The sequence below is a fragment of the Theropithecus gelada genome, chromosome 13 (assembly GCF_003255815.1).
Source record: "Theropithecus gelada isolate Dixy chromosome 13, Tgel_1.0, whole genome shotgun sequence".
Taxonomy (NCBI): domain Eukaryota; kingdom Metazoa; phylum Chordata; class Mammalia; order Primates; family Cercopithecidae; genus Theropithecus; species Theropithecus gelada.
Window position 1 is genome coordinate 40,557,770 of NC_037681.1, and position 14,069 is coordinate 40,571,838.

A 14,069-nucleotide genomic window follows, 5' to 3' on the forward strand; every position below is an offset into this window, starting at 1 on the left:
TGATTTATAAACCCTGGAATTGCAAGTTGTCTGCATTAGGACACGCTAGAGATTAAATTCCATTAAGTTTAAATTCTGGTAGTATCCTCATCTCTGGAACCTGCTTCTTAGACGTTAACTCAATGCCAAGAAAAGATTATATGAATAAATAAAATATTAGTACATTTCCTTCACCATTCATATGTAATTTGTCGTCTAGCTGTGTTCAAAACACAGCCCTTTAAGTCCATATTGGCCCGAATATTGATCAGTTGTGAAATACAGAGAGCAGCTAACTCAACAGTATTTTTCATACTACACATTCTCCCTTGTTCTCCAACTACATTACAAAATAACTCAACTTTTAGAAAATTAATAGCACTCATTGTTATCAAACCAAAGACATGCTTTCACTTATCCCACAGGACTCTTCCACTCCTAAGATGCTAGTACTGCCTCCTGAGTCCCTTACTCAAGGCTGATCAGGTTTTTGTCATTAGACAATACACAATTTCTCTTACTTCACATCCCTTAATACACTGCATACCGAATTTTTACTTAATACCAAATGTAACTATTATCCTTCTAATCCTTTTTCCTTTTATAGTGCAGAAAATAAAGGCCATGTAGGTCCTGGTGAGCTATACATGCTTAGAAAAGCTAATTAAGATCTGGCTGTTAATCAACACCTGTCTGGATAATCAAATTCCACTGCATGCATCTCTAAGGGCTGTCCAAAACTCTCAGTTCTCAAGTCTCATTTAAAGCCCATATATTCAAGTATGTTTCCTTCCTATTTCTAAGCACTAGCCTCTTTTAACTGAATAACTTTTACATCTAAGAAAATTTCAAACCACATTTCTGAACCTGCCAAATACATTTTTAAATGACAAGCTCTATATTCGGACCAATATGGCAATGCTTTCCAAGGAATCTGTAAGTTTCTATTAATCTTATTTAACCACAAGTCATATATAAGTAGGTCATACAGGGTATAAAGAAAAAAATTAAGGAGTGTACATCATGGGTAGACCAAGGTAAGAGTATAATACAGACAGAAAACTTAATTACGTTGGTTTTGCCACATTCAAAATTCTATAGAGGGGTAAAAAGAAAAAACACAAAAACACAGGCTTATGCTACCACATTAGGCAAAAGATTATAATGCTATTCAACCTTTTATACCAGCCAATGCAGTTTCTGAGACTGACCATGTTTGGTTGAAAATTTTACATTTTAAGATATCATAGTAAGAAAATACTAGAGGTGTCTATATGCATTTTTATTGCAAAAATGTATTATAAGCACATGTAATAAAACAGCTATTTTTGAGTTGGTTTTGGCAAAACTGGCAATGTATGCTACATTAACTATGCTAATTTAAAAGGACACTGTCAAAGTGATTTTTCTAAAATATGGCTACATTTTAAATTCCTATTTATTTCAGAAAACAATTTGACAATGAAAAAGACAACAGCTCTCTAATGAGAGCAGCATTATTCCCCTGACAAATAATCCAATAAACCAGTTTTGACATATGCAATATTATTTTCCTCCAAAAAGGAAAAGCCAAGCCAAACATTTAAAAATAATTCAGAAATAACCTTAAACATAAAGAAGCTGGCTCTTTAAGTTTTACTATATGCCTAAATTATCTCCAACAGTATGACTATGAGATATGAAACAAAGTGTACCTAAAATATCTAAGAGGGTAGACGGACTGCTAATCATTCATTGACTGTGGAAAAAAAGGCTAAATTATAAACTTTCAATTGTAACAACTCTTTAAAAAAATAACAGGTCATAGAAAAGATGCTTTAAATTATATGTTACGACGTTTAGGCTTCTTGGCCAACTGTATCATAAAATGGGGTATTTAACACTGTTAAACATTAATAATTTCATCACAAAGGTAAGAGAATGATTGTGTATGTTACTTATATATGTGCATACAGGCACACAACCACATTATGTTTTAGAGTTCATATAAGTATGTAATTGCCATAATGTGAAAAGGCAGTGGGCAAAGCTGTAAGAGTCCATATGCATAGCACTTGAATAAACTCCCACAAAATGCCCAAGAGAAGGGAGATGATGGACTCTTTACTGGCATTCAGGGGTGGCAATCACTAATGCTCTCTAAAGCAAGGTAAAATGAAGCTCTTACAGATTGGAGTCAGAATTGAGTAAGCCATGCTTGTAAATAACTGAGGCGTGAAGGTTAGTTTTGGGGAAACGGCATCTGTAGGGGACAAAATGTTCATGTCAATTCTTGAAAGGGGGAAAGAGCCTTACCTAAGAAACAAATGGAAATTTGAAAGAACTGAGTAGGAGCCTAGAAATCTGTACCAGACCATCAGTGACATAGTACGTGAGAAAGGAAACATGGGGTTTAATCAATGCTCTTTTTTTTCTGAATTATTTAGGGCCTACAATTTATAATTTAGAAACTATTTCCACAAGTTTTTTATGTTACTTGTTCTTCCAGTTTTCCTCAGAATATTTAGGATTCTTTGGAGAAAATGTCCCAATTGTGTTAGAAACAAGGAATGAGTACTATGGGAGTGCGTGAGGTGGACAAAGAGATACACAACTCCAAAAGCAATGAAAAAACTCAAGTACAAAAATGAAAAGATTTAACAATCCCCATGTTCACTGGATTTTCCCTCAGAAATTCTTATGAGCAGCCTTTATATAATTTTGTGTCAGTCAAATATGACATTCACTTATTGTATTTCATGACAATAAATGAAGAAAGATTCTGCCATCTAAAAGTTTATGGCTGTTCTAGACCATCCTTCCTGTATATATGAATGATAAAAGTTCAGAAGACACTCCCCTAGAAAACTGGCAAGCATTGTTAATAATGCCTGGCATGTGTTAGTTCTGCCATTTTCCACACCAGAAAAGAATATAATTTGATGTGGTAAGAAAAGAGATGAGAAACAGATATTAAGGACTGTAGCAAGTTATGTTATAGAAACAGAAAATCTCTTGAGGTCCAAATAGCCCTATCCTCATGAAGAAAAGGCTGCCAACTGCACCAATAGAACTGGGTCAGCTGTTTTTTCCGTAATGTTTCCTGAGTACTGTGGAAAACTCACAGAATACACCAAGTGTATCAACAAGAAGTCAACGTGGGACTCTTCTGATTTCACTTAGTTCTTCCTCTACCACAGGATCCAGGAACCAGTTTGACTGGGTCAATTATTTAGTGAAGCTATTTAAAATTTTGATTTCTTAAGTGTCATATAAAGCTAAGATACATGAATAGATACCCTTTTTAAGTAAATTTTTAGTGACAAAGGCTAACTTATTTAACCTAAAAAAAGATAACCATACTGGTAGTTTCTTAGGGGATTCTGTTGAGAACATTTCATTATTTATACACACACATATGTATTTTTTTATATCAGGCCAAATTTTAAAACTGTAATAAACTACCAGCATTTAATAAGAATAAACCATCTAATAAGCACACAAAGATAACTGCTTTAAAATACCAAAAATTTAAGATGGCAAAATATTTACCTCCACAAACATTAACATTATGTAGTGAATGAAGATGAGCTAATAATTAGTGAATAATATATTGACCCAAATAACCTTACTAAAACAAAAATTACAGTAATCAATTCCTAGAGCCAGGGAAAAAGGAAATGTATTACATGAGTTAAGAATAGGCTGCTTGTAATGAGTTAAACATTGGTGAGTGTTAAAAAGATTTGCAGGATACTTTTTTCCCTACAAAATTAAACCAGTAGTCCAATACTTTATTCCTGTCCTTCCTATACTACATGCTATTATTGCTTATTTTAATGTTAAACACACTCATATACCTCTTCCACTTAGCAGAGTATGCTCATCGTAAAAAAAAACTTACCTGATGAACCAAATCCACTGAGGGCTGAGCCTATAGCAGCACCCAAAGAGTTACCACTTCCAAAGCCAAGAGATGTACTTCCAGGTTGACCAGGTCCATGAGAAAATAAAGAACTACTCTGGGAGCTATTAGTCAAAGAACTGCTTCCATAAAATGAATTAGATTGCAGATTAGTGCTTGGCTGCTGTTGCTGCTGCTGCTGCGGTGGCTGAGTGCCAATTGGCCGAAACAGACCATTTGTGCTGCCTGTAAGGCTACTTGCAGTTCCTCCAGCTGCTGCTGCCGCTGCTGTAAAATAAATTTCAGATACTTCTTTAAACCAGCCAGGAAATTATTCTGTATTTAAAAAACGAGATCTCAACACCAGAAAAATATTATCCTAAAAATGTCAGTTACACTTACCAGCTTGTGCTGCTGCTGAACTAATTAAAACAGGTGTTGGAGCCATTAACCGAACTGGAGTTCCAAGGCCAGTCCTTGCTCCAGGGCCAACCACTAAGGCACCAGTCTGATCATAATAGGCAGTTGGAGCTAATACTTGATAGCCTAAATAAAATAAATGTTCACTAATGAAAGCACTTATTACAAAAACATGCATATTTTTTTTCCCCTGCATTTGTATTTTTCAACTAGAAAACACAGCTATTTGTATTATTACTATAAAATCCTCAGTTAATACAGGCAATGCAACACATTTGACAAGGTCTTACTAAATATATGAAAAAGTAATAGACTGTCATTAAACACTTTTTCTCTAAATTTTACTTAGGGGCCACAAAATGAAGAGGTATTTTCCTTAATATAGAAACTACAGGCTATGAAAGAAGGGCTGATATTAGAAAAAAATACCACCATTTAGTCCTTCGAAGAGGAAGGATTAAAAAAACTGGGAATAGCAAGGTAGAACACTGTATGAAATGTTTACTATGCAATTTCATTGAAGTTCAAAACCAAGTGCCTTATTACCAGCATTCCCTTAGATTTTCATTTATAACCATCTCTTTAAAAACTTAAGCCAAACATTCTATTTGTGAAGATTCTCAAGCTAGAGTTTAATTAAAAATCACACAGGCTTTAGTTTTACTGTAGCCTTAAGCACAAGGTAGGTAAATCTGCAATCTTCACAACTAGTGGAGAATAAAGTTAACTTTTTAGCAGACTTTCTCAATGGAGATTCCCTGTTGAACCAAAAACACAGAAAATGATTTAAGTAAGTATTTTGTTAATTCTCCTCAGGATGATATATAACAAGCATCACTCTGGAATCATAGGAGAGAAGTTAACTATATACACTGTGGACACTTTAGAATAATAAGAATAAGGCTTTATTCTTTTCTGGAACTCAGCTGAGAAAGGTTGCCTCATAAAGCAAAAAAACTGAGGCCCAATAACCTTACAACTATCAGCAAAAAATGTACTAGCAACTGTTTTTTCCCTTAAAGAGTGCTGTCTTGCTCTGTTGTCTAGGCTGGAGCATAGTGGCATAATCATAGCTCACTGCTGCCTCGAACTCCTGGGCTTACATGATTCTGCTGCCTCAGCATCCTAAGTGGCTGGGACTACAGGTACACGCCACCAGGCCTGGCTAATTTCTTATTTTCTATAGAAATAGGGCCTCACTATGTTGCCTAGCCTAGTCTTTAATTTCTGGGCCACCGATCCTCCCGCCTCAGCCTCCCAACTGTGTCTGGCCCTTTAAGAAGTTTTTAAAAACACACACTATATTGAAATACATTCCAACATCAATTTTAGTCTTATTTTGTTAACACTATGCAGAAATCAGAGTTATAGTAAAATTAGTGATAATACAGCATGAGCGTTTTATTGCCTTTAAACACAGTAGGCTAAGTTCAGCTCAAATATAATAAACAACGCTCAGATAAACACTTTACCTGTAAGACTGAAACTTCCACATGCATATGTTGTTTTCAGTAAATACAGTAATTCTGACCAAGAATAAGCATTAGCATGCTACTAATAAAACATCCACATTACTAGTAAATTTCAAGATGTATATACCAGTCAATAGTCTTAACTAGTATTTGTGGTCTAGTCCTAAATCCAAGGCACACAAAAAATATTCTTGTTCAAAAACATTGTCATTTACTTAACATCTGATTTTGAATGAAAAATAAAAGTAAATCCATTTGGACATTTGGCTATGAACACTCTACTGACAAATCAAACAGCACTTAACTGCTACTTAACTAAATTTTGCATATATAAATTCCCAGAGACAAAATAACCCACAGTCAACTCATCTCTGAAGGCCTGTTCATTTACCTTCTAAATCTTTCTCAAATCTATCCATTCTTGTGATGATTACTTTCCTGTCCAACCAGATTATATGGTCTGCCCTTGCTCTTTTGTTCCGTGTCTATAACACATTCCCCACAGAGACTGTGGTCTGAGATTGATATTAAAAGATATCAATCCACACTCTTGCTCCAAACCTTCCAAAGGGTTTGAAATGAAAAGCAAAACTCTGAATATGGCCCACAACGTGATCTGGTTGGTTCCTGGCTGTCTTTCTAGTTTTACCTGGTATCCAAGTACCTATTTTATGTTTTGGGAAAAATGGGGGTTCAAACTCCTCAGAGGCACCATGCTTCCCCTCAGCACAGGGGTTTGGTGCATTCTGTTCCTTTGTCACAGAATATTTTTTCCCACTCTCATTCTGTACATAGCTTAATTTTTCATTAATTCATCAATTTGACAAATATTTATCAAGTGGCTACCACATGCCAGGCCCTATTCTAGGTACTGGGATAAAGCAAGGAAAAATAAGGAAAAATATCCTTAAAGGGGATTATTTTCTGCTTCAAGTGAGATAAATGAAAAATAAGTAAAAAGGTACGTTAGACAGTTTTACATATTAAAAGGAGAGAAAAATCAGACAGGGAAAGTGGAGAGAAGTTATTGGGCAGTGACAATAGTGTTAATAATTCGAAGCTGAGGGTCCTGAAGAATCTCCATAACAAGATGACATACGAGGAAAAATCTAAACTGAGAGAACTAGTGAAGCAGATATCTATAGGAAGACATTTCCAAACAGAAGGAACAGAAAGTAAGCCAGTACGACTGGAAGAGAGACAGAGGGAAGAGTAAGACAGGCAACAAGGGGCCAGATCCTTACAGGTCACTATAATAACTTGAGCTTTTACTTTGACTTCAGGCAGGAAACCATTAGTTTTTAGGAGAGGAGTGAATTACTTTGACGTTTCTTACTTCATTTACTTCAGTTACTGAAGTAACATGGTATGTTTGGATAACTTCAGTTACTTCATTTACTTCAGTTACTGCGTAGAGAGAGGACTCCACAGGGGAGAAAAAAGGGACAAGAAGATATGTGAGAACCCAGATGGAAAGCTAATCCAGAGAAGTAATTAGGACCAAGTCAAAATAGAAGTGATGGTAGAAAGGTAGCTGAATTTGGAGAGCCCTCAAGATTTGCTGAGATTAGACGTGGAATGTGAGGAAAAAAGGAATCAAGGATTCCCATTATTTTTTGGCCTAAGAATTATAAGAACAGAGTTTCTATTTATGATAAAGATGGACATCATAATTTATCCAGTGTACATTTTCTAATTTACTATCATGAGATTGTTCCTAATAGCTAATGACCGTTTAATTTTCCTATTATTGGTTATTTATGCCTTCTCTGTTTTGATGAGTCTCTGAGGTTATCGACTTTATTGTCTTTTCAAAGAGGTGGTTAACTTCACTGTCTTTTCAAAGTAATTTCTGGGATAATTATTTTGTTTGTTCTCTATCTCATTCACATCAGCTCCCATTTTTATTATGTACTTCCTTCTACATTCTTTGGTTTCATTCTCTTTTTTTTTCTTTTTAGTTTCTGGATAAATGCTTATCTCATTCATTTCCAGCCTAATGTTCTAATGTAATCATTAAAACCTATATATTCTCTTATGTTCTGTTTTTGTTCTAATCTAGAAGTTTAAATATGTAGCATTTTCACTATAATTCCATTCAAAAGCTGCTAATTTCCATTGAATTATTGTTTTATCTATGGCCATACAACCCTGATCATGCCTGATCTCGTCTGAATTATCTTTTTGCTACTGAGAAAGTCTGTGACTAAGGTTAGGTGAATGTATCAAGAGTGGGAAAAGGAAAAAAAAAAAGACGTAGGGAAGAATGATATAGAAAGACAAGACATGGGGAATTGAAAAACAAAAACTAAAAAACACGGTCCTCATACTCAAGAATTATGCAATCTAGCAGAGAAGGAAACACACTCCTTAATTCTAAAATGCCACTGACTTTAACATATGACATAGATCTAACAACTTCCCTTCAGAGTAACAAAACTCTCTAACTTTAAGACATTTCCCATCTACAATCACATTAAAGTAAGTGTTGTAGAATGGTGAAAATAAACCACAAATAGCTAAATGAAATGCAAGGCATACAGAAGTACTAAAGAAAGGTGCGAGTAATACGCCAAAGAGAGCAGACAAGGGAATAATTATCAATGAATGAGCACCGGGAAAGATTGAGGAAAGCTTCATGAAAGGGACCATATTAAGATGAGAAGGAAAGTTAATCATAAAATGTCTATGGGCTGAAATTTTAAAAAACAAACACTATATACACCAATTTTGTTTAAAATTTATAAAGGGGTATTTTAAGCTAGAAAAAAAAAAAAGGAACATGAGCTAGGACTAGAGTCATAGAAGTGCATGGTATGTTTGGATAACAGTATATGGTCTAGTGCATTAAAGCACAGGACTATAAAGGAATTCGAGACATTTGGTAGGCCTATAATCTCAGCACTTTGGGAGGCCAAGGCAGGAAAATTGCTTGAGGCCAGGAGTTCAAGACCAGTCTGGCAACACAGACACCGCCTCTATAAAAATAAAAATGACCATGAGGCAGAATGGTAGAGAATTGGTAAGTCATTGGATGTGGAGGCATAGAAGAAAACCAATAGTTACAGATAACTTTGAGGTTGAAGCTAAGAGTTTCTAGTTCTAAAGAATAGTAGAGTTAAGTGAAACAAGGTAAACAGTAGACAGGAACATTTGGAAATGTGAGTTCATTTTCTGATATTTTCAATTTGAAGAGTGCCTGCAACATAAAAGTAGAAATGTTTGGTACAAGGACAGACATGTATGTATTAGGTGTTCAGAAAAGAATTCAAGATGCAGATGTAAACTCACAGGGTTGACAGTTGAAAGGATTAATGAAAATATACTCTCCTAAGGAATAAGCGTAAAGGATCTCCATTTTTCCTATCTGAAACCAAAATTCAAAGAGGAAAATAACTTGGGCATGGTTACACAATAGCTATGTGGTGGAAATACAGCAAATCTAACTCTGAAGAAGGTAGCCATTAAGTCAGACTGTCTTTTATATTTAAGGATATATATAGAGGAAGCAGAGACTAATAAAAAAGCAATGAGAGGTGAAAAGGCTACCAGTGAAATACCACTCAGCAGAAAGGAGTTACAAAGAGTTGGACAGAGTCAACAGGGTGAACTGCAACAAACTGAGCATAAAAAGATACAGAGGAAATTATAGTTTGTAACTGTCTCTAACTTATATTAGAGACACTACAAAGGAATTATGGAGGCAGAATTTAAAAGAGGTATGGGGCAGAGTATAAATTTTGACTAATAGTCCATGAGAGAAGCAGAGTAGAGATAAAGCTTTTTAGGACTGAACAGGCAGAACAGCACAGTGGGTTGAAACGAAGGACTGGGAGGGGGAAAGACTTAAGATTCAAGATAGAAAAACAATAGCACACAAGATAAAGCAGAAGAGTTAAGAACAGGACAGTAACTAGGGATCTGATAAAGTACTGAAGAAAGCTAGAAAGAAGAGTTAAAGTATGAGCCCTGAAGGAACATCGATTTTCTCAAGTGAGCCCTTTTTAGTATACACATTAGCTTTATAACTATGTAACTATTTGGATATGGAAAACGAGAATTATTTCATCGTCACAGTCTGGGCAGAATGAAGTAAAGAAGGCATCAAAGAAAGTTTTAGTGTGAAGGGATGATGTGAACAGCCCAAAAGTCACAGAAACATACAAATACAAATTCTAGTAAGGCCCTTCTTATGAGAGTGGTTTTTACATTTATATTTCTAAAAAGGGTAGGGCTGCGTGCAATGGCTCAGGCCTGTAATCCCAGCATTTGGGAGGCCAAGGTGGGCAGATCACAAGGTCAGGAGTTCAAGACCATCCTGGCCAACATGGTGAAACCCTATGCCTACTAAAAAGACAAAAATTAGTTGGGCTGGTGGCAAGTGCCTGTAATCCCAGCTACTTGGGATGCTGAGGTTGCAGTGAGCCAAGACTGTGCCACTGCACTCCAGCCTGGTGACAGAGAAGCCCCTTCTCTATTAAAATTACGAAGTTGGGCATGATGGCACGCACCTATGAAGTCCCACCTACTCAGGAGGCTGAGGAAGAGGAATCGCTTGAACCCGGGAGGCAGAGGTTGCAGTAAGCCAAGACTGCATGCACCACAGCACTCCAGCCTGGGCGACAGAGCGAGACTCTGTCTCAAAAAAAAAAAAAAAAAAAATTTACCTATTTTCATCATCACTCAAAAGATATAATCAACTGTTTTTAGACAAATATAGAACAAAAAGTTGCTTTTTTCTAGAATTACTAACAGAATTCACTGTTGAACAGCAGCAAAAGAGAGGAAAAAAGAGCTTTCTCAAAGAAGGGAAAGAAGAAATATGAATATAAAACTAAATTGTAAGATTGAAATTAACAAAATTAAGAGCAAAATACTTTGATTTTATTTGCTCAGTGGCTCATGCCTGTAATCCCAGCACTTTGGGAGCCCAAGGCAGGTGGATCACTTGAGGTTAGGAGTTTCAGACCAGCCTGGCCAACAAAGTGAAACCCTGTCTCAACAAAAAAATACAAAATTTAGCCGGACATGGTGGTGTGTCCCTGTAATCCCAGCTACTCGGGAGGCTGAGGCACAAGAATTGCTTGAACCTGGGAGGCGGATGTTGCACTGAGCTGAGATTGTGCCACTGCACTCCAGCCTGGGTGACAGAGTGAGACTCCATGTTAATAAAAAAAAGAAGAAGAAGAAGAAATAAAACTATGAGCTGAATATAAAGAGCAAAGGTATTTATAAGAAATGAGTAATAGGGCCAGCATCAAGAGCCTAGGAGGATCAATGGGTTATAGGACACAGCAAATACATGCAGGCCAGAGGCACTCTCTTAATTCCAGGTTCCACAGAGAAACTAGTTAAGCAGGAAAAATTGTTGTACTCCATAACTCCTCTCCCCGTTCTACATATAGCTGAAACCTAAGAAGAACCTAAAATAGTCTTAGTGGCCCTCAAAAACTCCCAGCTCACTTCTTTTCAGCCCAACATCCATGTGCCTAAAACAACTTCAGCTTTACAGTCCACTTCTCAAAAGTCTGCTTTTGCCAAGGTCTCTAATCCACAATGACTCCATGACAGTAGAGTCCAGGAAGCAAAAATATATGGCTGGCGTATAAAAAATAAAATAATGAGAATGCCACCCACTGTACTATCATTTCTACTTCAGGGACAGCATGATGAAAATCTTCTCTTTATCCCGTGAACCACACAAGATGATAAATTCAGATCTTAGAATTCCAGAGAGGAATAAATGTAACTGAAATAGAAATCCTTCAAACAACATACCAAAGTATCTACAAGTACTTAATATATAAAAGAAACTCTCAATCATGCAAGTCATTTTTTCCAATACACTGAACATATTTCTTAAATGATCTGAATAGAAAAGTAAACTGCATTACGATTAAATGGAAATTGGAACTCAAATATTATTAATAAGTAACCCACTGATATAGGGACAACCACTGATATACCAAACGTGAAAAAAAGCATACTTAAATCTTCAGAAAAGAATGGCAAGTTATGCCTTATCTGTTGATATTCAAATATAGCTTTAAAGTTTAAAAACAAGTGCTGCATTTTTTTTCTTAGAAAACAACCTTCCTTCCTCCATTATTATTAGTGATCGTTTCACAAAAAAAGTACTTTGTTGCCCTTTCCCAAAAGTTGTACAGTAGCAATAGGTAGAAATTTTATACTGTCATTTTTTTATACTAGGCTTTCATAGACACATTATCGACATTGTTGCTATTAAGTTATAAATAATAGCTTTAAATGCTATAAATGGGCTAAACAAAATTAAACAGGGTTCAAAGTAAAAAACATTTGCTGCAAACTCTTCTGGTATTAACAACTATTCTTACAAGGCAGGAGTGGCAAATAGGTTCTGTCTTGCATACCAACTCTCAACAACTGTTTTACTTCTTGAAGCAATATACTAAAAATTCTGGGTTAGGTTTAGATAGATGTTATAAAAAATGGCTGCATTGAGAATTCTGATACATATTTGCCATTCCTGTCATTGACTCTCACAATCAATACTGATTTCAATTATTAGCATCTGAGTTCTAAATATTTCGTTATAGGTTGGCAAGATTTTAAATACAGTTTGATTTTTTTTCAGTCTTCAGTGTGAGTACCTACACTTAACATTTTAAATCTATTCAAATTTCCACAAATGACCAATTGTATACCTGGCATGCCAGTAGCAAGACCCTGACCAAAAGCCAAAGTTGGATTTGCTGCTGCAGCTGCCGCAAGTGATTCTGCTTGCTGCCCTTGCTGACCCTGATTGGGAGTAAGAGGACGCTGACCTGCTCCAGCACGGAGAACCTACAAAGGTAAAACGATTTTCTTAAAATCAATATAAAATAATGGATAAGTAAATTTATCTTGGACAACTGTGTATTTATTACAAACAGCATTTGGATATTCTTTAAACATTTACATGCAAGGAAATGTAGATTTAGCATGAAAAATCACAAAATACATTAACATCAAAAACAATAACTAGCTCTTAACAGCTAGAACAATCTATAAAGCAACATGGGAGGTTACAGAAAATCTTTGGTTAATAACTATTTCTAATATTCGTGTTCTTTAACAAGGTAGTTTTTTTAAAAAAATAAATAATGAGCTTTTATTATTCTCAACAACAGAGAAGACTCCAGACTGTCTTCCACCTGAACTGAATCCACACTGTGGAGGGCACAAGCTGTGTCTGGGCCTGGAAGACACGCCTCAGAGATTCCCTCAGTCCTGCCACCTTGTGGAAGATTTTTCAAAAGAATGAATGGTAAACTCATGTGACCAGCAGGGAAGACAACATGGAAGAAACTTTCCTGCCTAAAATCAGCCTCCGTCCAGAGCTAGCACATGGAAGGAGACACTCCTTCTCCTGGGGTCACATCTTCACCAGAAGGCGGGTGGGAGCTCACTGCTGTGAGCCACATATCCTCCTCTCTCGGCCTCTCTATGCTGGTACTTTATCTGACTGCATCTTCCTCTGTTCCTTGGCTACAGTGTTTAATTCTTGAGAAGAGAATGTTGAACAAGTCAAGTCCTTGTCACCCTTAGTCAGAACTCTCATTTGACTTGGAAGATTTGTGCTTCCATTTTTTCTTCTCCTTCTTCCTTTTCTTATGCTTTTCTTTCCTCTTCTTATGCTTTTCTTTCCTCCTCTTTTTCTTGTGTTTCTCTTTATTTCAGAGGAACTGGAGCTGCTCCCATCTTCATCTGAGGTAGAATCCTCCAGTAACTGTTTTAACTGCTGTATCCTTACATCCTTTTCATGTCTTTTATTGCCTCGTATGATGCCATACATGGGATCTCCATGTGCTGCTCTGAACTGTTCTAACTTTTGGTTGCCTTTGATTAAAAAAGGGCATTCTTTGTCGCCGTTTGGTGACCATACCATTTGCAACGCCAACCCAAGCATCCTTTAATCTTGTTGCTTTAGGAATGAATTTTCCATCATCAAGAAATTTTGAAGCAATCCAAAGAAAAGTAACTTCTTAACTTTGATTTCTTTCCCCAGTGGCATCCAAAGTCCCAAAGTCCTTTAGTTGGTGTGTGAGCCAGAAATTCCCTGTCATGTTCATTGCCTGGTACATCTGGTATGCAGTCTCCTGGCTTAGTCTCATCTTCCTTGATAAGCCCAGGAGGAGGTTTTTTTCATAAAAGGACTCCAAGTGCATGAACTGCGTTGTGCCACTTTTGCTCCCGGCGCCACTGTCCCGCAACTTGCCCAGGAGGTGGCCAAAATCCTGGCCTCGGCCACTTGATCCCCGCCTCCCCGCGGCTGGCCCCACGTCAGTGCACCA

At 36.5% G+C, this 14,069-nt stretch overlaps 1 protein-coding gene and 1 pseudogene across 18 annotated transcripts in view; both read right to left on the reverse strand.

Moving 5' to 3' along the window:
* Positions 1-14,069, reverse strand: part of PUM2 (pumilio RNA binding family member 2) — a 107,078-nt gene that overhangs the window by 32,587 nt on the left and 60,422 nt on the right. For 16 of the 18 annotated variants that reach the window (XM_025353607.1, XM_025353603.1, XM_025353610.1 and 13 more), the window contains 3 exons: positions 12,441-12,579; positions 4,265-4,408; positions 3,863-4,150 (listed from right to left, as the gene is read on the reverse strand). In XM_025353607.1, coding sequence (XP_025209392.1) covers positions 3,863-4,150; positions 4,265-4,408; positions 12,441-12,579 — 571 coding nt within the window. Of the gene's footprint in view, positions 1-3,862; positions 4,175-4,264; positions 4,409-12,440; positions 12,580-14,069 lie in introns of all 18 variants that reach the window. The other 2 variants (XM_025353614.1, XM_025353613.1) reach the window with 1 other exon arrangement.
* Positions 13,320-13,917, reverse strand: LOC112605265 (annotated as a pseudogene).